Raw genomic sequence first — 27664 nt, forward strand, 5'->3', positions numbered from 1 at the left:
GGCACGACCAGAGGCCCAGATTTGAAGAGACTCAGTAAAGATACTAGCTGCCAGCTAGTAAACAAACACTAATCAACCACAAGTCCCATGAGGCATGCTGAAGGGAAGTACAGTGCCTAAAACAACCACACATATCAGCACCACCCGCCACACACACACACACACACAATTAGTTGAATAGAGCTGCTATCTTGACTGCCTATTTCTTTACTAGAGCTGCCATCTTGACTTCCTATTTCTTTACTGCTTCACATCAAGGTAAATGTGCTCTGTTTCTGTATATGCTGCTTTCGTTAAAGATGTTTAGCCCTGTACTTACATAAACGCGATTTATTTTGCACTGGCTAATGTTGTTCCCGCTATTTTCTGGAAAGCATAATCTCCCTCATTCTGCCGCTTTTCTGTGATGATACGGAAGGAGCAGCCCTGCCCACTCCCCATCTCGGACTCGCTAGTGTGCCTTTGTACGCATTTGCGGGCGTTATGCCACAATGCGCGTGCGCGAACTTAAACTTGACGCAAGGTATGCGGCGGTCACGTGGCAGTTTGAAAGGTCACGCGCAGCCCTTTTTCTCTGCGCAACGACTGGGCGCCCACCATTTTACACCGTCCTGTCAGCCTCTGACAGTTTATGAGCAGTGCCTCGGGCTAATCTGACCACCTGCATCCTTTTTCAAGTTAACTGTAGTGCAGTAGGGTGGAAATAGCTACAAAATTAAAAGCATTACAGCCTGCCTTCCTTTTGGCTGATGCCCAGTGTCGGATGACGGACTAATTCTTCAAACCGCGCACCACTCATGTAGGGCTTTTGACTGGCACACCAATCTCACTCACCGTAGTCATTCGATTTATATCTCACTATTTTCTGCTAGAAATTATTTAATTTGGGGTAAGCTCATCCCTATTTGCCATTGTGGCCCAGTTGTGATCTACTGTTGGGTGTGTGACGCTTTGTAACACAGGAGTGTGAGTTTGTCTCTAGATGAGTGACCGGGTTTGGGCACATATAAGATGACTTCAGGCAATTCCTATCCCTTGGATGACAACCAAGGATGTATGAGTAATCTTCCTGTTACCTAGATGATGGTCTCTCAGTGGCTACTGAGAATACAGTGCAAAAATCTATGCAACAACCTATTGCACTGGCCTTAACACCATTTATTAAACAACAGGTTTCCTTGATTCCTGCTAAGGAAAATGATGAGTCCCACGGTTCCTCTTTGGCTCCCACTTTGGACCAAGTCACAGATGAGGGGTCCCTGATCAACCACATCATTCTTCCAGGATAGGCACAGTGAGCAAATTGTCCTTTAGGAAACAAGGCCCACTCATCCTTGAACAAAGTTTTTAATTCTTCCTTTTTTTGGGGAAGGTAGCTGTGCCCCCTTTCAACACCCCAGCTATTTCTAGTTGCACGTAGGCGAGGAGACTAGCAAATCCAGTTGCACTCTTCACATCCATGGCCAGAGGTAGATGAGGCAGATTTAGAAGGGACACTAGCAGAAATGCCAACAGCTTCATCCCACCTTCCAACTGCACAGTTCAACATTATCCCTTTTTCCAAAGTTGGGGGGGGGTCATCTGCAAACTGTATGTTCACAAATGGTGCATTCTAGCTCATGATTCGTGTGTGTTGGAGACGTTACAGGCGAAGTGACAAGTGCAAGGTAAGTGGTTTTATTTATTTTTTTAATTCATTTTACCTATCCTGTCGTCTGTCGACTCCCCCATGCCCCGCCCTACCGCTCTTACCTGTGCCGGCCGTGCCTGTTTTAGGGGCCTCCTTAGCAACTTATTTTTTTTCCAGAAGAAAGGCAGATTAGTCCTGAACCTTTGGAGTTCACTGGTTGGAGTCTTTATCTACTGAACAAAATTGCGAGTTACCCCTCAGAGTCAAGGGCACAGGGTCTTCCCAAAGACAACAAACAAAACTCCCCTTATATCAAATGAGACTAAATTACATCATAACATCATACTGCTGTTCCAGCTGTGCAAAACAACTAACAAACATAACAGAGACACAAAAATATATAATTTATTATTTATAAAAACACATTTATGACAATACTCACAAATCTATAAATATCCGGAAGAGTAAAAACGAAACACCATCCAGCTTATAGGCTTAGAAACCCCTTCTCATTTCGCATAATTAATATATTGACTAGGTCACAATTCCATATTTTATACACACAGGAGAGAAGTAAGTTCTTAATATTTGTCTTCACATTTCGATGGTGTAATTTGTTGACCACTTTCTTCAGGACAATTGTTTGGAAATCTTCCACATCAATATTTTACATTGGGTTATTTACATATAAGCAAATTAATAATGTGCCTAAAAACAATAAAAAAACATAATAAATGTATGCAATGTTATTTGCAAAGACTGCACAACAACTAAATATTAACTCCTAGGTTGTCTCCATCTCTTAAATAAAGAGAATATTACTAAAACCCTGGGCAACATCTTCTATGAATACAAATTTGTTGTCCCAACAAAAAAGTTAACAACTTAATTATAAAAAGTCTATATTTCTTTTCACTAAACGTCAAAGCCAGATTTTTTACCTATGTCTTTGCACCTGCTAATGGACCATTCAGCCAGTCATATTTGAATCAAGTGATTATTCAAAAGTATTTCTCCCATACAGGAGCTCATAGGTTCTTTATCACCACTTCAAGATGGAAGGTATCCTACTGAGAGATCAGCAAAGATAAGGCGATTGGCTGGTGATCTTAGATCTCAAAGATGCATATTTAATTGTCCATATATTTCCCCAGCGTTGGCGTTTTCTGAAGATTTAGTAGAAAGAGCAGAAGTATGAAGTCCTAGCTCAAACTTTCATACTATCGTCAGCTCCTTGGTACTTCAACAAGTTAATGAAGCTAATTATGCTATTCTCAAGGGCCAAGGCAGTATGCATGATAATTTACTTGGGTCGCTTGAATCTCATGTTGCCAGATCAGCAAGAGTCAATTATTCATCTACAATGGGCATTCAATCTCTTACAGGACTATGGCTTCTTCATCAGCGAGGCACAATCATCACTCACTCCCTGGCAACAGATAGTTTCTGGGGTTCCGCATAGATTCTGTTGCAGCAGGTCTCCAACTTCTGATGTTGAAGCTTATGTCTATCAAACACAAGCTGAAAGCAGTCCTGCTCTGTAATCAATAACCGTGCTCCCAGCATGGATCATAGGCCTTTGGCATTGTTAGTTCAGGTGTTCTTTCCTGGCCCTCTTCAATAAAAGGCCTCTATAGGGACTGAAGATCCAGCAGCTTTGAAAGGGTTTGTCTTATTCAGACCTAGGGCCGTATTACATACGTGTCCCAAAGGCACAACAGGAGTTTGTGCCCGCTTTGCGCACCCTGGGGGTACTTTGATATTACAGAAGGGGCCGCAGACGCTTGTGCAGCCCCTTCTGCAATACAGATAGCACTGGTGCTTTATGGGCGCCAGCGCTTTCTGGGGTTGCCCCATGCAAATGAGGGAATTCCTTTGCCTCTACACCTGCACCGTAGTACAGACGCGGGCACAGAGGCACAGAAGCTCTCAGGAGGCGCTCTGACAGTGCGCCATCTAAACGGTGGCGCACTGTCAGTGCGCCCCCTGATGGCAGCCTTCTAGGGGGGCAAGGGTCCCATGGACCCCCAGACATCCCCTTGGAGATGGGTGCAGTCGCTGACTGCACCCGCCTGCAAAGGGATCTTAAATGCTCTTTAAAAGTTCAGGTGGGTTGCCGCCTGCACTGTGAAAACACGGAGCGGCTTCACAGGAATGTGCTGCCCTGGGGCAGCACAATTTTGCAGCTGCCCTGGGGCAACACATTCCATGTAATAAGGTGCACTTTCCCTGTTTGTGCCTGGCACACCGGTTTTAAGTTGCGCCGGGCACAAACAGGGAAGGTGCGCCCTTTACGTAATATGGCCCCTGATAGCTTTGCCAAAGGAATCCAGACAAGAGGTTCAGCAGTGACTGGAACATATGGAAACCCACAATGGCAGAGACATTTTTGGAACACCACCAGAGTCTGTCATTGAATCAGATGCCAGTAGATTGTGTTGGGGTGCCAGTTGAGGCTCCCTCCACCAGAGTTTGATGGTTGTTCGATGAACTTGAGTTGCACATGAGCTGCTTAGGGTTACTGATAGGCTTATTCTGCATACAATCTGCTCCAAGATTCTGATGGCGATCAGGAAAGACTTTTGGCATGATTGCTTTCAACACCAATTATCTTTGACAGCAGAATATATTCTGGGTCAAGTGAATGTTGTTGCACACTGGAATTCCTGCTATCTGCAGGTTTCCTATGGTTGGAGCCTGAAAGTGATCATCTTTCAGGCATTGATGACAATTTGGAGACCCTGCTCCATACTTTTGATTGCTTTACGTCTGAATCAGCACTTTATGTCATTTTCCAGTTGGAGGCCAGACCTGGAGGTTACGGCCACTGACAAGCTTCTACAAAAGTGGAATGGGAGTCCGCAACTCAAACAAGTTGCTACAAAAGTGGAATGGGAGTCAGCAACACAGACAAGTTACTACAAAAGTGGAATGGGAGTCAGCAATATGTATTCCCCCCTTTCCTGCTGGTCCCAAGAGTGGCCTCTTAAGCCGGGCAGCAACTAGTGGATCTAGTCCTAGTGACTCTAATCTGCAAAAACACAGGAATGGTTTCCAGTCCTCCAGGAGATGATTTGGGCTCCTCTGATAACCCTTCCTCTGGTTTCAGTGATTGTGATTGGGAACATCCTCAAGTGGAATCAGTTCTCCTTCACCTGATGGCATGGAGAATTTCCGGGGTCCCTGGCAAAAATGCTGGAACATCCATTTCAGAGGGCCACCTTCCTTTTGCTAGTACGCCATACCTACATACCTTTGTTTGTAAACTGCTTAAAGCAGTGGTCTTCAAACTATTTAATGCTGCACCCTCAGGGTTAAAAGAAAGTCTATTGTAGCTCTCCCAGAATGACAAAAACATTTTTTTCACAATTATTCTAGAACATTGGCAACCCTAAATATATATAATATAGCATTTTTTAGCACCACCTTCCCCTTTATTACTTTTTTGACACCTACTCCCAGCTAGGACGAGTGGCAAAAGATGATTTTGAATGGCTCATTACAGAGTGGCTCATTGCCACTGTTTTGTTCACTAAAAACTACTGTTTTCAACATGATGCTTCTCTGGGCCGTGCCCGGAGCCTCTCTCTGAGATCATTTTAGCCGCCATCAGGACAGCCGCCCCTCAATTGGAAGACGTCTGGCTGAATGGGATTAGATTATCTTGTCCACCAAGACCCAAACGCACAGCATTATAGGATGCCAGTGTTGTCTATTGGTACTTTGAATTTTGGCTAATGAAGATGTGAGCCTCAGACACAAACATCTGCCAGGGATGCTTCCTATGCTGTTATGTTTAATATCCTGCTGTAGGGCTTCTGACATTAAAGCACTGACTCAGCAGAGCGAGTATTTGCACCTGAGGGCACCTTTTGTGCTATTCCCAGGAGAACTAAAAGTCATTTAAACTGTCTAACTTGGCAAGTTTCCTAGCTGTGTGAGGTGCGCTGCAAGTCTGTGAAGATTGTACTGCTACTGTAGAACAAATGATAGGTGACATTTGTATCATGTAATTAAGAAACAATTTAAACTAGTTACCAGGTGAGTAAAAAGCAGGCGCATGGGAAAACATGTATCGATTTGAGTTCTTTGGGTGCTCATCCAAAATCAAGAGCCGCGGCCTTGAATTCATTTATTTTGGGTTGCAGATTAGAAGACCTCATAAAATCTGCAAATTGATTCTCTGACCCTACCATTAAAAAGCTTTATTTTACTTCTATGCTGATTATTTGGCTTTAAACAAGCATAATACGAGCCTCCTGCGTTGGCATGAAATAAAAAAAATCTTGGCATAGAAATATAAAATATTTAGCTTTCGCAACAAAGTATTTTCAGTTCTGTTCAAAGGTTTTTGCATCTTTGGAAGCTTAGTTGAGGTTTATCGCTAAGAGCAGATGACCAGATGACCAGAGACCCCTCCGTTTGAGATTTAATGAAGATTTCGAGATCAGATGTGACCGCCGCCTGGGGACGAACTTCATTTTTAAGGACACGGGGATTTTGTTGTGCATTTCCTCGCGCACGGGACTGCGAGGACCAGGTTGCTTTGTTGTCCACTCATCTCCCGCACCTGGCTCCTCTTCCTGGCTCCTCCCCCGCCAAGTACTTTACGCCTCGCGGCCCCCGCTTTGCGGGAGCCGCTCGTAGGCTTTGGACTTTGCTGTACTTACCGGCTGTGCTTTTATTGCAGATGTGACCGCCGCCTGGGGACGATCTTCATTTTTAAGGACACGGGGATTTTGTTGTGCATTTCCTCGCGCACGGGACTGCGAGGACCAGGGTGCTTTGTTGTCCACTCATCTCCCGCACCTGGCTCCTCTTCCCGGCTCCTCCCCCGCCAAGTACTTTACGCCTCGCGGCCCCCGCTTCGCGGGAGCCGCTCGTAGGCTTTGGACTTTGCTGTACTCACCGGCTGTGCTTTTATTGTAGATGTGACCGCCGCCTGGGGACGAACTTCATTTTCAAGGACACGGGGATTTTGTTGTGCATTTCCTCGCGCACGGGACTGCGAGGACCAGGGTGCTTTGTTGTCCACTCATCTCCCGCACCTGGCTCCTCTTCCCGGCTCCTCCCCCTGCCTATTTAACCGACACCTGTTCTCGCGTGAGCGGGACGCGTGCGGGACGAAGCTCGGGGCGAAGACCGGGCAAAGAGCGGGCCGTTTGAGGCCGTTCGAGACTGTACGAGGTTGTGTTGGGCACGTCCCCTGGTCAGTATTTACCGAGATAAAAACATCATGGCTACTGGACTATTGAGGCTGGCCCCCAAGGGATGTACTGTGGCAGGGACCCTGGACAATTTTATTACCCGTGCAAGTAATGTCCTGGCCTATGAAATCACTGCTACTGAACGCAGGTTATCCCTGGACCCCCTTTTAGGGAAACGTTCCTCACTGGGGGGCATATTGTCCGCCCCCTCCCCTGATAAATCAGTGCCCGTGCATCTTGATGCTTCACCAGACGAGGCATCATTATTAGAGTCAGCCCCCTCTGTTGGCTGTAATATACCCAGTGGTTCCGCTATAAGATCTGCAGAGGTTAACTTACTATCGACCGAACCTCCTCCCTCTGGTTCTATCTTTAATTGTGCCACAAAAAGGTCCATGTCGGACCGGAGTGTGAGAAGTCAATGTTTAGGGGTAAAGCCACCTGCTACGAAAGGGAAGAAACGCGAAGGGGTCTCTATGAGATGCCCTAACAGGAAAAAACTAAAAAGCATGGTAGAACCTAATTTAGATCTTAACCTTTCTTTGAAGGAAATCGATCCATCCAGAACTCCTACCCGGGACCCAGTAGCGACCCCTATTACTATAACCACCGGCAAGGAAGACTTGTGGGTCTTGACCCTGGATGCTTTTTGGCTTAAAATGGCATCTTTAATTGATAGGAGCCTGTCCCCACTAACCAAGCGTTTAACCATCCTAGAAGGCAAAATTGCATTGATAACTGATACTATCCAGCCCAACCTGGAGGCGATTGCTGATTCAGTTAAAAAGGCACCTTATCATCAACCACCCACCTCACTTAACACTAGATCAAGTGAGCAGGGTGTTAATTCTTCTCTTAATCGCAACCCACCCCCAACTGAAAGGGATATACCCCCTATCAACGATGGTAGGTCTGTTCTTCCCCTTCCCCCACAACAGGTTGAAGCCACAAGTGACATCGGCCGTTTGGCCTGCCCCACTCACCAGCCTATACTCTCTCCCCCTGTAAATCCTGCCCCAAATACCTCTCTTAACTCTGGGAATTCACAAAGAATAGACCTCCCCCCAGATTGCAGTCCATACGTTGTGGTTCTCACAGGTGTTCCTGAACTCCCTCCACACAAACCCGAACCATACCTGTCCTTGAAGCACAAGGTAATCCATTGGCTGAATGAACATAGACCTCTGCCACCTAATTTAAATGGGGAAATTATGATGCTACGTAGAATTTCTTGGGTAGGCCGGGGCGAGAAATCTAGAAGGGGAGACTGTATTCTGGTAAACTTTAGAGACAAAAGGGTGGTAAAATACGTGGGGGAGGGGGGTTGGCCCAAATTGGTTGATGGTATTCAAACTTCTTTTTTATCACATTTTTATCCACTGGGAGTACTCAATCATAGGAGGGTCACAGCAAACTTACATGGGGAAATAGTGGGGTTGGGCTATGGCTATAGTGGAATTCCAGAGGCAGATCAACATTCCTCATACTTTAACATACCTTGCCACAACAGGTTTAGCCTGTTGGACTCAGTCGATTGACTCATCCCCGACTCAGATTCCGGGCCCATTGCCCCAATGCAAATGTTGATGAACACTAGGGTGAACGGGGTCGCTCTTTTTCATTCTCATGCTTCCCTCGAACATGAATGTCAAAAAGCCCGGGAAGTCGAGACTGCCTTGAGCATTGAAGGGGGTTATGGAAGCTGTCTTGTATTGACCCCGATCACTAACCCGGGCGAAAGCTGTACAAAAGGGACAAATCACCAAATAAAGCTGAATATAGTGGAGCCATCTCTTCCAAAGCCAAGTGTGCTCCACCCTGCTATCACTCACACCAACTTGACTTCCATAGGGCTTCCCAATGAACTAGGGCTTTCTGATCATACTAGGGCTAACCCAGGTATCCCCTTGGAGAACATTTCTATTCCCCACCGGACTGACCTCGTTAACCACCCTATTAACCAGGTTGAGGGGCTAAAAATTCTATCATGGAATGTGGCGGGATTATCACGCTTGCTAGATTCCCCTGATTGGGGGGAATTTATTGATAAACACGATCTTTGCCTTTTCCAGGAAACCTGGGCATTGAAGCCCCACCATCGTATAGGGTATGCCACTTACTGGGAAGCTGCAGTGAGGTCCAAAAGGGGGAGGCCATCGGGTGGGTTGACTATCTGGGTGCGAACACATTTGGGATGTGCAATCAGGAAAGTCATCACTGATTCACCCGATATTATGTGTCTAGCCATGTCTTTCCGGGGTAATCAGGATCTAAGCCTGATTAACATCTACTCCCGCCCAGTGAATTATGGCCAAGTGTCTTGTACACTCACTAACCTTGAGACACTTTTGACTTCATTCACCAACACCAATCATATTATAATTGGCGGTGATTTTAACTGTCATTATGAACCCCTGAATGGGTTAATCTGCCCAGTTTCCCAGGAAGAGGACCAAGTGTGGGACATCCCCCTGTCCAATACCTACCCCACGAAGGCCTGGACACCCTTGGTCCTTCAACTTACTTCAATAACATTGACTTTCTCGCTAAGGGCATGCAATGGTAGGTTTCCCGCAGATAACCCAGGCAACCCTACCTTTGAAAGAAATGGCCAATCTTCTATCATTGACTATATAATGCTCAGTATGGGACTGTGGCCTAGGATTCTGGACTTCCAAGTTAAGAAACGATGTGAAAGCGACCACAATCCCACTGTAGCAATTTTGGAAGGTTTTACTATTTGCCCCCATCCTGTTAATGATCTCTCCACCTTAGCCCCCCTGGTTAAAGCCAGTGGTGCTCGTAGAGTCAGATGGGACAAGATCGCTCAATCTCAAAGGGACCTTAGTGCTATGTATACTGAGATCTATCCCCTCCTTGAGAAGACTTTGAGTGAACCCAACTTGATAGAGGGTCACTCAGATCTGGATATGATAGGAGCAACCCACACAGAACTCTGTCGTATTCTAGAGTCCCACTTCTGTCGGAAAAATAGGAGAAGCAAGGCTCCCGCAAGAGGGAACAACACCTGGTATAACAAATCCTGTAGGGAAGCCAAGTCTCTGTTATTGACAAATCTTAAGAATGCCAACAACACACTAATTAAGGAAGCGAGGGCTCATTACAGGGAAATCACCAAAGAAGCGAAAAAAGACTGGGAAACAAATAGATGGGGTGAGATCTCCATTGCACTGAGGAATAGGGATTCAAGGTCGTTTTGGAATCTGGTCAAGACCGGATCGTCATGCTCCCAACAAGCACTCCAACCCAACATTGGGGAACAAATCTGGCGTGGCTATTTTGAAGACCTATACGCCTTCAAGCCACTTATAGCAAACCATACTCCCCCTCTCCCCAATGTTTTTATATCTCATACCCAGGGAATGCTTCAAAAGTGCACTCTCAACGAAGTCAAAGTGGCTCTTAGCAAAGTCCTTCCAAACAAAGCCCCAGGCCTAGATAGGATCCCTGGTGACCTTTATAAGAGTGAGACAGACATCTGGGTTCCTTATCTATACGGCCTTTTTAACGCAATTTTAGCTGGAATGCCGTTACCTTCTACCTGGGCTGGTGCCGAGATCATACCAATTCATAAAAAGGGTTCCCCCTTTGATCCGGCAAATTATAGGCCGATTAGCTTAATTGATGTCGCCCAAAAGATCTTTGCGCGTGTCCTCCTAGCAAGATTGCAAACATGGATGGACGATTCCAACATTTTTTTTTTTTTTTTTTTTAAACCGTTTATTACAATCTCAGATAGTTACAAGTATGGGCCTACAACCGTCTGGCCGGCCGCTAGAGTAGCAATAGCATATGACATACATACAGAAAAATCTCATGGCAGTGCAACAAGGGTAAATCAGGAGATATCAGTAGTGCAGGCCACATAACTCCAAACCAACAATACGGTTTCCTTTTGTCAAGACACAACAACACAAAAACAACCACACCCGCAAGGCAACCCACAATCCCAAGTGACAGCACGCGCTCCTTAAGTGGGGGACCCCAACCAATCGCCAAACTCTGAAGAGGGGAATGAGAACAGATCAGGGACTGGGGAACCACATGCCCATGGCTGGGGGAGGGGGTCGGCTAGGGGGACGGAGCTGGTGAAGCAGCCGGCAGCAGCGGCGGCTCGCAAATACCCCCGCGATAGGCGTTCCAGGGGCCCCAGATTTTCACCCACGCCCCAGGCTTACCCCTCGCAACATACACCACCTTTTCGCGAAACATACACCAATCCATGTGTTCTTTCCAGGCCGACACCGCCGGAGGCCTCTGGGATCCCCACAATTGAGCAATGTCACGCTTAGCGATCATGTATCCCAGAGTCACCCACCGCGTCTGCGGAACCGAGTAGTCAGTTGGCTCCCACACATTCAGCAAGCATCTCCTCGCTTCAGGCAACAGCACGACACGCGTAACCACTCGCAGGACGTCATGCACACCACGCCAGAATCGCTCCACCGTTGGGCATTCCCACAGAATATGCAAGAAAGTTGCCAAAGCACCACAGCCACGCTTACACAGTCCATCCTCAGCTAAGCCCATACGTAGAAGCCTTGGCCCCGTCACGTAAACCCGGTGGAGGATCTTAAGCTGGACGAAGCGAAGGCGAGCCGGGATGGCCACCTCCTTCGGAGAGGCCACCGCGGACATCCAGTCCTCGTCGTCCAACTCCAGCCCATCAGCAACCCAGGCCTCGCGGAGGCCAGTCAGCAGGCCCGATCGGTCGTTAATCAGTTTTTTATATATAAGGGAGATCGTGCTGTCTGGGACATGGCCATCCAGCACTCTGTCCTCCAGGGGGGAAGACTCCGGAATGGACGCGACATCCGGGAAGACGGAGCCCAGCGCGTGGCGGACTTGTAAGTACCGGAAGTACTCACTGCCTTGCAACTGAAACTCCGTCTGCAGCATCTCGAAAGTTTTGAATCCCCCCCTCGTCCAGAGATCTCCCACTGTGCTGATGCCGATCGTGTCCCATTTCTCGAAGCCCTTCGAGGTCCACAAGGAGCCCAACCTCGCCGATGCATATAGCGGTGACGCCCGGGTCAAACGGTCCTTCCACCCCATAGCTGCGTTAGCCGCGTGCCATACACGTACCATGACACGCGTCGGTCCCGTCAGGCGAGGGTCCGGCGCGCCAGAGTAGAGCGCCCGATTGTAGTCGCCACCGGGCAGGAGCATCTTGTCCATTTCAAATGCCGGGTTCAGGGCAGGCCCGTAAAGGCCATGGTTAATCGCAGCTAGCTGGGAGGCCCAGTAATACCGTTTAATATCCGGGAGGGCAACCCCCCCATCGTACCACGGGAGCGTCAATTTAGCCAAGGCGATACGTGGCCTCCCGTCCCAGAACAGGCGACGCTGCAAACTCTCCACCTCTCGGAAGTAGCGCGCCGGGACCAAATCCATGGTGTTCTGGAGAGCGTACAGAAAGCGCGGCAGCGACATCATCTTAAACAAGGCCGCTCGGCCAAGCGGTGAAAGCGGCAGACGCCGCCAACGCACCACGTCCTCCTTCAAGCGCTGGAGGGGGGGCAGCAAATTCCGCTCATAGCGGGCCTCCGGGTCCAGAGTAATATATATACCCAGGTACCGAAACCCCTGGGAGGCGATCTGGATCGGACAGTCCCGTGGTAGGACCGGAGCCTCCCCGGCAAGCACATATACACAGGATTTCGCCCAGTTGATGACGAGGCCTGAATTGCGACCGAATGAGCGCAAGACATCAACTAGGACGATCAGTGATTTACGCGGGGAGACGAGATATAGAAGGATATCATCAGCGTAGAGGGACACACGGTCCTCATGCTCGGGGGTCCAACGGAGACCACGGATGGAAGGGTGCCACCGCAGCCACTCCGCCAGGGGCTCCAGGGCCAGTGCAAACAGGAGAGGCGACAGGGGGCAGCCCTGTCGCGTACCCCGTCCCAGTGCGAATGGGGCCGAAACTCGTCCATTCACCACCACCTGCGCCAATGGGCCGGAATACAACAACTTGACCCAGCTGATGAAGCCCGGTCCGAAGCCAAACTTCGCCAGCATCGCCCAAATGTATGGCCACTCAAGCGTATCAAACGCCATGGTGGCGTCCAAGGACGCCAAGATGGCCGGTTCCCGCACGAACGGGACACGCGCGAGCACCCCGTGCAAGCGTCGCAGATTAAGGGCCGTGTTACGATGGGGTATGAAGCCGGACTGGTCTTGGTGGACCAAGTCGCCCACCACGCCGACCAGCCGGTTGGCCAGCACCTTGGCGAGGATTTTGGGCTCCGCGTTCAAGAGCGAGATAGGCCTATAGGATGTGACCCGCTCACGGGGTCTCCCCACCTTGTGGATCACCACGATCGTGGCCAGACGCTGGTCCGGCGGAAGGGAACCCCGCAAGCAGGCCGCCAGGAACATCGCGCGCAGGTGGGGCGCCAGCACATCCGGTCGCAGCTTGTACAGCTCGATAGGAATGCCATTGGGGCCCATGGCCTTGCCAGATGCGACCGAGCGGATAGCAAGGGCAATTTCGTCCGAGGTGGGAGGAACGTCCAGCGAATCCCTGTCCTCCACCGAAAGGGAGGGCAGCGCGATGTCCCGAAGCAGGGCATGGGAATCCTCCTCCGAGCAGGGAGAAACCGGGGAATATACTTCGCGGAAATAATCCGCGAAGCAGGAGACAATGGCGTCCGGCTCGGTGACACATACACCATCCATCCTCTCGATCAACGGAACCACACGACTCGCTCTCTCCTTTTTATCCAACCACGCTATCAATTTACCAGCCTTATCACCCACATCATACAGTCGCCCCTGTTGCTCTCTACTGAGGCCCCTGGCCGCCTCCGTGACGAGGGCCCTATAGGCCGCCTGCTTGAGGTGTAGAACATGCAATGCGGCATCCGTCACCCCGCTCCCCAGGTCACCCTCTAGTTCAGTAATTTCGGCCTCCACCCGGGTTACCTCCTCCCGCTCGCGCCTCCGGGCATGGGAGATAAGGGAGAGGGCCTCCCCCCTAAGAACTACCTTAAAAGCCTCCCAAAGGGAGATGGCAGAAGGGACAGACCCCACATTCTCCCCAAAGTACCGCTGCAAGGATTTGATCAATTCGGCTCGAATAGTGGGGTCGCGCAGGTACCAGGCGTTGATTGGGGCTACCCTGCCCTCCCCCCTCGGGAAGACATCAAGATGCAGCAGTAGTGGGGAGTGATCTGAAATACCCCGCGCCAAATGGCGCACCTCTCCCACCCTCCCAGCACAGGCCGCAGGAACAAGGATATAATCAAGCCGCGAGAGGCTACCATGGGCACCCGAGTGGAAGGTGTATTGCAGCTGCGCGGGATGCTTTAGTCGCCAGCAATCCACCAATCCTAGTGTATCTAAGAGGCCGGACAGCCACGCCTGTGCCCGGGGGAGGTCCCTGGGGGGATGACGATCCATAGACCCTGAAGCCACCGCATTGAAGTCCCCCCCAACTACCAGAAGCCCATCCGGGAGGTCAAGGAGGAGGCGCCCCAGGTCCGCAAACGTGGTAGATTGCAACCCCGGCGGAACGTACACTGATACAAAAACGACCACTCTGCCCTCCATTCTACCCACCAAGACAGTGTAACGTCCCCTCTCATCATGGCGCACCTCATCAATCTCCAATGGGAGCGAGTTCTTAATCATGATGCCCACCCCCCGCGAGCCCGAGGTGAAGCCCGAATGGGCCACCAAGCGATAGCCTCTCCGATTCATGGCATGAAAGGAGTTACCTATAAGGTGTGTCTCCTGCAGGAAGATCACATCTGGTGAAATTCGTTTCAGATACTGCAGGACCACACCGCGCTTAATCCTATCCCCCAGTCCGTTAACGTTCCATGATAACACAGTCAGGTCCCTACCCCCATCATACATGGAAGCCATCAATCGTCCCCCAAAGAGCATCTCAAAAACAACAATACAGTAAAGGGTTCGCCTTGCGGTGCAAACAAACAACACTCCACCCCCACCCACCCATCCCAACAGAACTCCCCCCTCCCTGCACCCCTGCATGACCCCAGACAGCCCCCCCAAATTGCAGTGTGCCTGTCGCCCCATAGATGAAAAACTAACTAGTCCCCCAGAGGAGGAGGGAAAGCCCCCAACGGACCCCGTACGACCTCCATGGGAGGGGAACATACACGATCAGTGAATGGTGACCAAAATGTTGTCCAGAGCAAGGCCTACTATTACCCCCTCAGTTCTGATCCGGCGCGCCCTCCCCGCCAACCGCACCCCCCCCACCCCCCCGGCCCCGATCCCCAGGCAGAGTATCCAACCAGTCCCCAGCCGCCTCGGGACGTTCAAAAAAGTGCGTGCGACCATCCACCTCCACCCTCAGCTTAGCTGGAAAAAGCATTGAGTACTTAAGGTTCATGTCCCGTAGGCGACGTTTAACTCCGAGAAAACTCAGTCTCTGCCTTTGGACCGTCGGAGTAAAGTCAGGGTAGAAATTCACGTCCATATTATCAAGCTTGACCGGTCCCTGTAGCCTGGAAGTCTGCAAGATAGCGTCTCTGTCCCGAAAGTTAAAAATCCGGGCAATGAGAGGCCGCGGCGGGGCTCCGACCTTAGGTCTTCCTCCGGGGACCCTGTGAGCACGTTCCACCGCAAAAAGTTTACTCAGCCCCCGGGGCTGGAGATGGGTGAGGATCAGGTCTTCCACAAACAAATCTGCCGCCTCCTCCTCCCGTCCCTCCGGCACCCCGACAATACGAACGTTGTTCCTCCGGGCCCGACCCTCGGCGTCCTCCAATCGACGGTCCATCATGGCGCTCGCCTGGCCAAGCCGGTGCACCTCCTTTTGAAGGGCCGCCACGTCTGTAGTGAGACTTGAGGTGGTGTGGGCCAGGGAATCGACCCGGTCATTTGTTTTAGACAAGTCAGCTCTCACCAGGCCCACCTCCACCAGGGCCGAGTCTATCTTCTGCGCCAGAGTATCAAAGCGCTGGTCCGCCGAGGCCTTCATTTCGGCAATGGCGCCCATGACGTCCCGGAGGGTCAGATCCGCGGGTTGAGCAGACGCCTCAGCCGGGCCCGCGGGGGATGTACGCTGTGCCTCTGGGGATCCCTTCTGGAGGGTGTAGCGGTCCATACTGTTTGACTGAAGTGCCGGGCCGCGGTGGGTCGATTTCACCTTGGCCCGGTCGCCATCTTGCTTTGTGGACATGTCGCACTCCCAAAGTCGTGCCAATCTCCTTGAAAGGGCCGATAAACCAGTTCACGGGTTCCGGGGGGGGGGGGTGACCACTGCACCGCAGGACAATTCACAGCCGGCGGGTCAGCCGGGCACAGGGGCAAGGCCACACCACCGCACCCCGCTCCGCAACCCTACCTCGCTTGAGGGCAAGGAGGGCGCAAAAGCGAAAGTGAAAGCGCGGGGTACGCGAGTCGCCCAGCCCTGCCCGCCGTTGTTGTTCGCTTTGTCCCCGGATCGCCCCACAACTCCAATCCGGGGGGCCGGCGCGGAGAAGGCCGCAATCTTCGATCGGTGCTCCCACCAGTGTCCGGGGTCCGATTCGAAAACGGAAAACGGGCGCCGCCTCAGCTCGGGTACACAGACACAGTCCCCTCGTCAAAGACAGGATATAATCAGGATTAATTCAGGAGGTCGCGGAGGTCCTCGGGAGCTTCGCACCTACGCGGCCATCTTGGTTGCGCGCTAGGCTCCTGATTCCAACATTTTAACCCCTTTCCAGGTCGGCTTTAGAGCCAAAATGTCAACTGTGGACCAACTCTTTGGGCTACAGATGATCCACTGGAAATCTATTATCTTAGAAGGGGGCAGCCTTTATCTCACGTTTGTGGATCTAAAGTCTGCCTTCGACATGGTGGATCGTCGCCAGCTGTGGGAGCTGCTAAAGGGGATGGGAGTCCCCCTTTATCTTTGCGACCTACTGGAGCGATTACACAAAGATACTTTTGCTAGAGTAAGGTTCGGACTAAATGGTGAACTTACGCACCCATTTGGAGTAGAGAAGGGAGTGAGGCAGGGCTGTGTACTAGCCCCCACCCTCTTTTCTCTCATTTTAAATGGGCTGGTTGAGGACATACTGACCATAAAAGATATAGATGCACCTAGGTTGGCGGGCAGGAAAATACCTGCACTAATGTTTGCAGATGACACCCTGCTCCTGTCCAGGACGCCCATGGGGATGGAAAGAGTCCTGGACGGATTTGCTTCATTCTGCAGGAAAAGGAATTTAGTCATCAATGTGAGTAAGACCAAATATATGGTCCTCCATGCAGACATCACAAACCGCCCTACACCAAAACTAGCCGGCCTGCATTTAGAATGGGTGGACATCTTTGACTATTTGGGCTTGACTCTTAATAATAAAATGAACTGGGGCCCCCAGATTTCAAAGGTAAACCTTAAATTTGCACAGATAACTGGAGGAATTATAAAGATGTACAAAAATAGCCCATTAAAGTTGATTAGCCCCCTGGTAGAGGTATACAAAGCCCAAGCAAGGGGGATGGTGGCCTATGGTGTGGAACTATGGGGCCACAATAAAGTTGACATTTTAACCAAGTCAGTAAACCTTTTTTTTAGACAATTACTTGCACTCCCTATGAGCACTCCTATGCAGCCGCTTAGGATGGACTTGGATATACAATCCATTGCTAATATGGTCGCTTCAAGACCAGTTATGTATTGGCGCCGACTATGGAGCACTCCCGAACTTGCTGTATTTCGGGAGGAACTGAGATCTATCTTGACTACTCCAAAATCAGGCGCCATTCCCTGGTTAGCATTTGTAAAAAAATCTCTGAGGGCAATAGGGAGAGAAGACCTTTGGCTCACACCCGAGGAGTCATGCCCCTTATCCTCCAAAAAATCTCTGGCAAAAACCTTGGAGGATCATAATCTGATTCAGATTTTCAGATCAGTGCATAGTCCCAACTTGACCTCGGTATTCCTCGAGGTTAAAAATGGCTATAGCTTCGAGCCTGCATTAGATCTGATCCACCCGGTCATTGCCAAGAAATGATATATACAATTCAGGCATGGCTCCCTCCCGCTATTTGCAAGAACGAATAAGTGGGTTGGTTCTAGTAGCAAAACCTGCCCTGGGTGTGGTGATCAAGAAGAATCAGAGGTTCATGTTATATTCTTCTGTGCAGCCTACAAAATCCCCCGTCGAAAATGGATTATCCAGTTGGCAAAAAACATGGGGTTTAGGAACTATAGAGATTTGTTCAGGCTGCTGAAGTGTGACTCTTCTCCCCTATTTGTCACGGTGATTGCTAAATTCCTATTTTCAATGTGGTTAACCAGGAGACGTTTACTATTACATTAAGGTAAACCTTGTGATACCATCCATCCCAAACTTAGTGCCTTTTTAGACCATGTTTGTATGTTTTTATACATACATTTTCAATTATGTACTAGTTCCTTTGTATTTATTGTATAAGTTTTATGTTTTTTGTGTGTTTATGAACTTTTATGGCTGACAGCCGAAATAAAGTTTTTCTGACTGACTGAAGTAAGGTTAGCCCACTCTTTTATGCTAAATTTTATGTTGTTGTGTTTATTTCAGTCATTATAAAAGCAAGTTGTGTCAACTCTATTGAATGACGTCACATTGATTAATATTATGTTACTTTTCTACTAACCCCAACAGTTTGTGTTTTGAGAACGAGCAACTAATTGGCTTTGGCAGCTATCCCTTTTGTTTTTCGTGAAAAAAACAGAAACAGGATCAAAGTGTGGCCAAAGTGTGTGTTTTTGTTAAAAACGGTTCTGACCAGAGAATAGAATTCAAGTTACAATCCAGATGTCACGGCAAAAGAAAGATTCAGTCAGGGCGGTGTTATCTCAGTTTGAAGGGGCTGCCATGATTGGCTGTTTTAAGTATTGTAGCTCTTTTCTCTGTCCCTCATGGGACTCTCAGTTGATTAGTGGTGTTTACTTTGCTGCTGTGAAGACTCATTGGCGAATGAGAGAGAATACTATCTGCCTCTGTGTCCTTAATAGAACTGAAACTTTAAAGCCACGAAAATTAGCCACTTTTTATTCTCTATTTAATTTGGAGCCTGACGCACCCGAAATCCTTTGTTAAAAGACGACAGAAATGTGTTTTCCATTTTATCATCGTCCCACCCTGTTCCTGTATGCTCCCTTTATTCTCTTTTTCTTTACCTATGCATCCTTTCTTTCTTTTCCACTATTTTGCTGTGGGACAGTTCTGTTTCTATGTTGAGAACCTTCAGAACTGAACAGGGCATGACATCACAAGCCCATCCACTGTGATGGTTGCCCTGGTTACCGCGCCCCTCTCTTCTTTCCTCCTCACTCAGCTGCTTTGTGGATGTTCAGCAGAGTCATTTCTGTGTTGCTGTTCTGCACATCAATGCAGTCTCATAGCAAGGTAGGTCTAGGGGGAGACTTCATGGAATGCTGGGAGCTGTAGTTTCCACTACACTGTCGTACAGTAGTAATAAAATGCTGTTTGTGGAATTCACAGATTATCTCCTGGAATGATCTGTGTAGAGAGTATTCAACTTTACTTGTCTTTGTTAATACTTAATTGAATCCGATTGTTTTAAAACAGAGGGGAAATGCTTTTCAGACATCTCATAGGTTATGTTGTGAATGAGTACTGTTTTTTAAACCCACAACACTGGCAGTAGTGTTAGAAGGCATATCCTACATTGTGAGCCAACACTCTACACTTTGTATTCGGGGTGTTATAGTTTAGTATTTCTTATTGACGGTATAGTACCACAAATTCCAAGAATGCAAATTGATTAATTGTCATGTCACTGGAAGCTGTTGTATATTCTGATTACCTAGGAATGTTCCTCCACCAACCATTCATTTTAAGATCTCAGTTGGTTAGGTTGATATGGAGAGATGCGAGAAACTTGAGGTGATGAGAGAGGTGCAGTAGTAACTGGTTCCAAGGAGATGAAGCTGTATCACATAACCCATAGGGCATATATATATATATATTATAGACAAAGTTACCAGAGGACTTTGCCTTCAGGGACACCATGTTCGAGCCCGGTGCACTTTTTCACAAATCATTGCTTTCTGGTGTGTTAATTCAATTAGATCAGTTGAAATGACGCAAGGCTATAACTCCAAGAGCGTGTTAGGTTGTAAAAGCATGCCCAGGCACAGACTATATTGTCCTTGATGAGGTGGAGTCATGTAGTAAACTTTATTGTACACAAATAGGGTGGTCATACGAGGTATAGTAGTAGGTACATGTTTATGACACATTTAGCTCCTTAAGGAACCCCAGCGTAAGAAACACATTTTAAATGTAATCACTACTATATTCCATATGTCTATCATGTCTTATTACAAGGGAGAGATGTTATGTTGTTTACATTTGCTAGCACCAACCACTATTGTTAAGGCATCTCGTTGCATTCTCTGGGCGCCTGTTCCTGCAGATCATGGAAGGCCTTGAGTTGAACTAGGGGAATCATCCGTTGATAGTGTATGGTGTTTTCTTAGTGATTGTTTTGTGTCTGGTTAGTAGACAGTTTTTCAGTGTTACGTTTTGAAACGTTTGAGTTATCTTGGTTGTGTTGTATATATATGGGAGCGTGTTTTGATCACTTACATTTGTTTCCAGTGGAAAAAATCTATTGTCCATTGCTCAGCCACAGTACAGTGTTTTTCACACATCGGCCAACACTATACTGCAACCTAATGATCCTCATCAGACAATATACATTAAAAAGAGAATGCTTCTAGAGGAGATAATTAGGCCCTGATTAGGAGATTGTGGCGCCACGGTGCATCATATTGATATACTTTGGTGTCTTTTGATGAGATGTGCCCTCGAGGGTCAATTAGGTTTAAGCTGGTTTCATCTGGCTTTTGATGTGGTACGTAATTTGATTGTTGGATTCATTTGACAGTGCTGTGCTTGCTATGTGACTTTGATGATGTTTGGTGTGCATGACGATAAGGGTGTTCGGTCTAGCGGGTTGTATATCAGGATTTCAAGAACACATTTTTTGCCTGATATAAATACTGTGGCCCAGCCGCGGTCGGTAGTAGGAGTAACTGCAGGGCGGTGACGTGGGGAGGGGCAGGGTGGGGGGTAGTAAACTATGGATTACGGTGGTTTACAGGTAAATTAACATATAAATTAATAAAACAAATTTCGTTGCGTGCACTGCATCCCCAAATGCGATGCTGTGCACGCAACGAAATTCGTTTTATTAATTTATTTGTTAACTTACCTGTAAACCTCCGTAATCCATAGTTTACTACCCCCCACCATGCCCCTCCCCCTCCCCACGTCACCGCCCTGCAGTTACTCCTACTACCGACCGCGGCTGCTGTGGCCGAATTATGGTTTGCAACAAATGTTGCTCCTTTGGATATCGATTTTCCATTATTAAATCCACTGAAGTGATATTTTTGTAAACAATATTTAGGACACAATATTTATATCAGACAATATCAAGGCAACTGTATTCTGATGCCATACCTCCTAGCGAGCGCTGTCGAAGTGTGACCCATTGTTAGGGGAGTTTGGGAGAATGGTGTTTGGCTTGTTGGATAGCCATTGAAAATCCAGATGCGGATATTGGAGGTGCATTGCATGTGTGGTGAGGATTGTCCAAGATATAGTGAATGGGAAGATGCACAAGAAGCCTAGAGTTTGGGTGATTTATGCATCCAAAACAAGCTATTCCAAAAGCCAGAACTGAGGTATTCGCATGTACCGCATTCATTGGAGAAAACATGACAAGGGAAGGTAAGCACGGCAAGCGGATTGAACTCGGAACACCAGTTTCAGCATCGTGCAACCTGACTACCATAACAATAGATATTTATAAAGCAGGATTCAGGGATGTTGTTGCCGTAATGTTGATGAGAGCTGGATGCTCTACATATCGAGATCTGATCCATGCCGTGGGAAAATGCACAAAGAGAGGACATTCAAGTCGTACTGTCGGAGATTTGCCAGACCACCCAATATGTCTCCCACAAAGTCTGCCAAAAGAGGACCAACCATGTGGCCTCGCTATAGAGCTGCCATTCCCTGTAACCACTGCCACCTTCCCAGTTGTGTCATGCTCAATTCCTTGGAGCCTGTAGCCCCCTACCTCACCCTCATCACTTCTTCTCATCTCTCACCTCTCTCATCCTACTGACATTAATGGCCCTTTACATCAACTCCTACCTGATATATGTCCTCCTATTCTACTTCTCCAGTCTCCACGCCTCTTCCATATACATTTCTATATGTGTTTGCTGTGCAGCATAGCACCTCGTTTTTGCTTCTGACCTCTATGGAGCTGTTCTCTACCCTTAAATAAAGGGAATCCTGTTAGCAGCCAGGAAAGCCTTAGACTGGTTGCCTGTCAAGTATAAGTTCAATTTCAATCTGAACTGTCTGGTTATTGAGTGCCTCGTGACAGCGCACTTAAGGTCATATATATTACTCCTATTCTGAAACCAGAAAAGCGCAATTTCCAAAATGACTTGTTTGTAAACGGGAATTAAATTTGGAAAGCGACCTATGCATCAATAGGTCTCATCGAAAATTGTCTATTCCCAAGGGGGGTTGTAAAACAACCCACTTAATAAATATTCATTATCAGGTGACAATTTTAAAACCTCAGTGATTGCCTGCAAATTGAGGTATGCAAGAGACAACAGACTTTTATCTCTGCATGAGCCTTCCCAAAGGGGACACATCTTTTTCAAAAGCAGCCCGTTTCCAATATAGTACAGGTACTGCTTTCGAAAAAACATTTTCCTTTTGGAAACTCATAGGGGTGCAGGCAGCGGTCTTCTGGACCACTCAAAATGGCTCTGATACTTTGTAAAATGTTGTGTTGCAGTTGCAAACCATGTGTTGTGCATCGTAGCATATTTTTTGATAGCCATAAACATTAGATTTACTTCCTGCTGCTTAAGTGGACTCAGGACACTTCACTTTGATGTATTTGTCCATAGAATTATAAACATAGGGTGCAGTGTCCACGTGATGAGAAGAGCGCCCTTTGGAATCTTATTGAAGGGAAAGATTTTACTCAGGCAGTGTCCACGTGATGAGCAGAGTGCCCTTTGGAATCTTATTGAAGGGAAAGATTTTACTCAAAGTGTACACTGTCTACACTGTCAGACTCCAGATTACCAAATTCAAGCCTCCCTTGCAGTGTCTGTGATGCAAAAATGCAGTTTGATAGGCTTACATTGAAAACTGTGAGAATGAGTCCTGTTCCAAGAGCTTTAACCCACCCAAGCTGTATTCTACTGGCAGCTGCCTGTCAGAGCCAGTTCCTTTTAGTAACTTGTGAGTAGGATCCCAGAGCACATGTGCGATTTCATCCCTCTAATTTTTTACTGGATTTTTAGAAAGGGTTTCTTTAATCTTTCTCACTATCATTCGACATCTTTAACACCTTGCTGGTAAGTGAAGGGATTTTCTTCCTGATTCTGACAGGATTTGTCTGTCTGAAATGCTTTCCCTTTTTGTTGAGGGCTTCTCTTGTGGAAATAATAAGGCAGTGTCAGACCCTCACAAGTTTGTAAATTCTGCCTCCAAGGTTTACAAAGAATGTGGAATATGTCAAACAATGACCACAAGGACTTTGAGCAACTTGTAAGGAATCAGACTCAGAGGCGTGCTTCAAAACGAGAGAGAAAAAAAAGAAGAGAGTAGAGAAGCCACTTTCTCAACCAACCTCTGAGAAGCAGCCAACTCCTGAAAAGACTTCCACAGGACAAGGTCTAAATAAAGAATGATGCATGTTAAAGATAGGCATTGACATCACCATTCCCAACATCACTGAAAATCGGCATCTAATGTAACGGCCCTGGTTAACTTTTTCTACTTTGGTGTCGGTGCACATGGCAAATACACCATTGTTCTCGATACACTTTGCTCAGTTTCATCTGTACATTCACCAAGGCTTATGTCTCCTCAACGCATTTCAACATCACACAAATCTATTGGAATATTCTTGACGTCAATCCCTCCAGCACCAAGGAAAATACATAGCACAATTCCAGAGTGCTCTTCAAGATCACCTCAACTTTCTTGTTCTTACTTTGATAGCCATCATTCCTTTTGAGGGCCCATTACAGGTGTCTTTATGCCCCCTTAAATAATCTCCTCCAAGGATGGTGCATTGACGTTCGTCGAGTAGACGAACCATATCGGCTAATACCACAGAACAATATAAGAGACATAGATTTCCTTCAGGGTATGGATCATCTCATGTGACACAGATAATTGTCATTCATCTTAATTGCCAACCTCTCCCACAGCGTCTCCTTACCTTCGTTTGCCTATTGATGTCACAGTGTTGCACGATGTCTTAGCAAGAGGGGATTCTAAGTTGAATAGTTGCCCTGAAACCACTCTTGCCCCTCATACCAGGACTTGTGGATGGACATTGCAGAGGAGACGTTGCTCACTCCGGTTGCAATGAAGGCTGCAACACCGCACATTATCACAAAACACAGAGCTTCTCAACAATATCCAGAGTTTCTGAAGACGGTTCCACAACCGGTCTCTGTGTTAATAACATCTGTAAGACACAGGCACGCCTCAATACCAGAAATGACCACTCCAGAGAGTGAGGGTAAGCATATAGATGCAACTGATCTAAAGGTATGTGGGACAGCAGCTACCCACTTGAACACCAGACCACTGTCATCATAAGCAGGTATCGTAGAGGTATCGTAGAGAGATGTGGGAAGCAATGAGGTCCTTTATTGATGACCAGCCTAGACTCAGGCAGCAATATTTAATAGAAATACTGAATGAAGGCTCCTTGGTCTCAAACCATGTTATAAGTGCAGCAGTGAATTGAGCCGACTAAGCCACTAATGTATACTCTCCTGATGTATCAATCAATTAATCATGTGTTTGTTAAGCACGACTACTCACCCATGAGGGTCTCAAGGCGCTGGGGAGGAGGGGAGGTGCAGGTTTCAGTCCATCAAGGAGGGGGTCTGTCGAAGTGCAAAGTTTTGAGGTTTCTCGTGAAGATGGGAGTGATGTCTGTCTGAGTTGGAGCGGTAGGGTGTTCCAGGCTCTGGCCATGAGGAAGGAGAAGGAGCGGCCTCCCGATCTGGTCTTTCTGGCGCGAGGGACCACGGCGTAGGAGAGCTGGGCTGATCATAGGGTCCTTTGGGATGCGTAGAATTTGAGTTGGTTGTTCAATTATGCTGAGGGCTTTGTGTGCGTGGGTGAGAATCATGATTCTAGCCTCGCTGGGGAGCCAGTGGAGTGTGCACAGACACTGGGAGATATGGCAGTGTCTTGGCAGGTTGAGGACCAGTCTTGCGACGGTGTTCTTGATGTTTTGTAGCTTGCGGGTGAGGTTTTTGTTTATTCAGGCATAGAGTGAGTTGCCGTAGTCGAGTCTGCTGGTGACAAGGGCGTGAGTGACGGTCTTTCTGTGCTTGAGAGGGATCCATTTGAAGGTCTTATGTAGGAGGCGGAGGGTGTGGAAGCAGGAGGATGCGACAGAGTTGATCTGGCGGTCCATCTTGAGCTCGGAGTCCAGGATGATTCCAAGGTTGCGTGCATGGTCCGTGGGGGTGGGTGGGCTTCCGAGGGTGAGGAGCTGTCGTTCCAGGCGTCGGGGTGTGGGCCTATGATGAGTACTTCTGTTTTGTCAGTGTTGAGTTGTAGGCAGCTGCTTTTCATTCATTTGGCGACGGATTCCATGCCTTCTTTGAAGTTATGTTTTGCTGCGTTGGGTTCGTTGAATAGGAAGAGGATGAGTTGGGTGTCATCTGCGTATGAAACAATGTTGAGTCCACCGGTTCTGACTATGGGGTTGAGCGGAGCCATGTAGACGTTGAAGAGCGTGGGGGACTCCGCAGGTGGTTGGTGTAGGGTCCGGGAGGAAAGGAGGGAATCTGACCTGCTGCGTTCTGCCAGAGAGGAAAGAGTGGATCCAGTCGAGGGCCTTGTCCCGGATCCCTGTGTCGTGGAGTCTGAGTGTTAGGGTGCGGTGGGAGACTGCGTCGAAGGCCACTGAGAGGTCGAGGAGGATGAGGGCTACTGTTTCTCCTCTGTCCATGAGGGAGTGGATGTCATCTATTCCAGTGAGGGGGGCGGTTTCTATGCTGTGGTTTTTTCTGAAGCCGGATTAGTCGAGGATGTTGTGCTCTTCGATGAAGGTGGCGAGTTGGTTGTTGATGGCTTTCTCAATGACTTTCGCTGGGAACGGGAGCAGGGAGATGGGTCTGTAGTTTTTAAGGTCGGTGGGGTCTGCCGAGGGCTTCTTCAGGAGGGGGTTCATCTCGGCGTGTTTCCAGTCATCGGGGAAGGAGGCGTTCACCAGGGACCAGTTGATGGTGTGGCGAAGCATGTGTGCGATGGTGTTGGCCGCTCTGTTGAAGATGTGGTGGGGGCAGGGGTCCGTGGGGGCCCCGGAGTGGATTGACTTCATCGTCTTCAGTGTTTCTTTGGTGATGAGGGCTGTCAAGCTGTTAATCGTTGGCTTCAGGGTGTTGGGTTTGCTGGTGAGGATTCAGTGTGTTGGTTGTATTTGTCAAAGTTGTTGTAAATGTTCTTGATTTTTGTGGTGGAAGAAGGTGCTGAGTTTCTTGCAGAGGTCCTGTGAGGGAGGAATGTCTGTAGACTCGCTGGTGGGTTGGGCGAACTCCTTGATGATGCTGAAGAGTTCTTTGCTGTTGTGCCCGTGTGTGGAGATTCTGTCTTTGATCGCAGTTTTTCTCGTATTTCTGATGAGTTGGTGGTGGGCGTTGGTAATGGCTCTGAAGTTGTTGTGGGCTTTGTGGATTTGGAGTTACTCCAGGCATTTTTCAAGGCAGCAGCATGTGTGTCTTGACTCTCGAAGTTCAGTGGTAAACCATCTGGCTTTCTTGGCGTGTGTGTTGTTGTTCTTCTTGAGGGTGGCTATGGTGTTGGCGCTGTCGGAGATCCATCTGTGCAGAGTTTGGGCTGCGGTGTTGGGGTCGTCGTCTTCCGCGGTGGTTGGGGTGGAGTTGCCGAGTGAGGTGGGGAGCTGGTCATTGGTGATTTTGGTCCAGTTTCTTCGTGGGAGCAGGTGCTGGTGTCTGTGGATTGTGGGTGTTCTGAAGGTGAAGTGGATGCATCGATGGTCTGTCTACTGGAGTTCGGTGGTGTGGCTAAAAGTGGTGGAGTTTCCTATTGTGAAGAGGGGGTCGAGGGTGTGTCCTGCTGAGTGCGTGGGTTCGGCCACGATCTGGCGGAGTCCAATATTCTGGAGGTTGTCCAGGAGGGATGAGGTGTTGGGGTCTAGCTGGTTGTCAAGGTGGAAGTTGAGGTCTCCCAGCAGGGTGTAGTTGGTGGATGTGATGGCTTGCAGGGAGATGATGTCCGTGATGGAGTTGGTGAAAAGGTCCGTGGGGTCCGGGGGGGTCGGTAGACGAGAGTTCCTGGGAGGGTGGTGGTAGGGCTGGCCTGTATCTTGAAGTGTAGGTGATCCATCAGGTCTGTGGGCTCTTCGGGGAGTGTGCTCAGCCAGAGGGTGGATTTGTGGACGATGGCGATTTCTCCTCCCAGGCGGGTGGGGCGGTCCTTCTGGGAGATCTTGTATCCTTGGGGAATGGTGATGTCCGGTCCTGAGGTGGTGTTGGTCCAGGTTTCGGTGAAGAATGCTACGTCCAGGGTTGTGCTGTCGAGGAGGTCCCAGATTTCGGTGGCGTGTTTATGGAGTGATTGGACGTTGAAGAGGATGCATTGCAGGGTCTTCGGTTTGTTGTGTTCTTGCGGGCGGGTTGTGCTGGGTCCATGTTCCTGGCGGTGCTGCAGGTGTGCCGGCAGCGGTGACAGCTGAAGGGTCCGTGGGTGGCGGCTGGTGATGCTAGCGTGTAGTTGTT

At 48.5% G+C, this 27664-nt stretch overlaps 1 protein-coding gene across 1 annotated transcript in view; it reads left to right on the plus strand.

Annotated features, from left to right (window-relative positions):
• The first annotated feature begins 566 nt into the window (after positions 1-566).
• LOC146832993 (coiled-coil domain-containing protein 159-like) overlaps positions 567-27664 on the plus strand; it is a 704530-nt gene continuing 677432 nt past the window's right edge. Inside the window, exon 1 of the mRNA XM_085599880.1 lies at positions 567-1667. Coding sequence (XP_085456006.1) covers positions 1620-1667 — 48 coding nt within the window. The 5' untranslated portion in view covers positions 567-1619. The remainder of the gene's footprint in view (positions 1668-27664) is intronic.

This window comes from Triturus cristatus, chromosome 4_2, assembly GCF_964204655.1.
Source record: "Triturus cristatus chromosome 4_2, aTriCri1.1, whole genome shotgun sequence".
Lineage (NCBI taxonomy): Eukaryota > Metazoa > Chordata > Amphibia > Caudata > Salamandridae > Triturus > Triturus cristatus.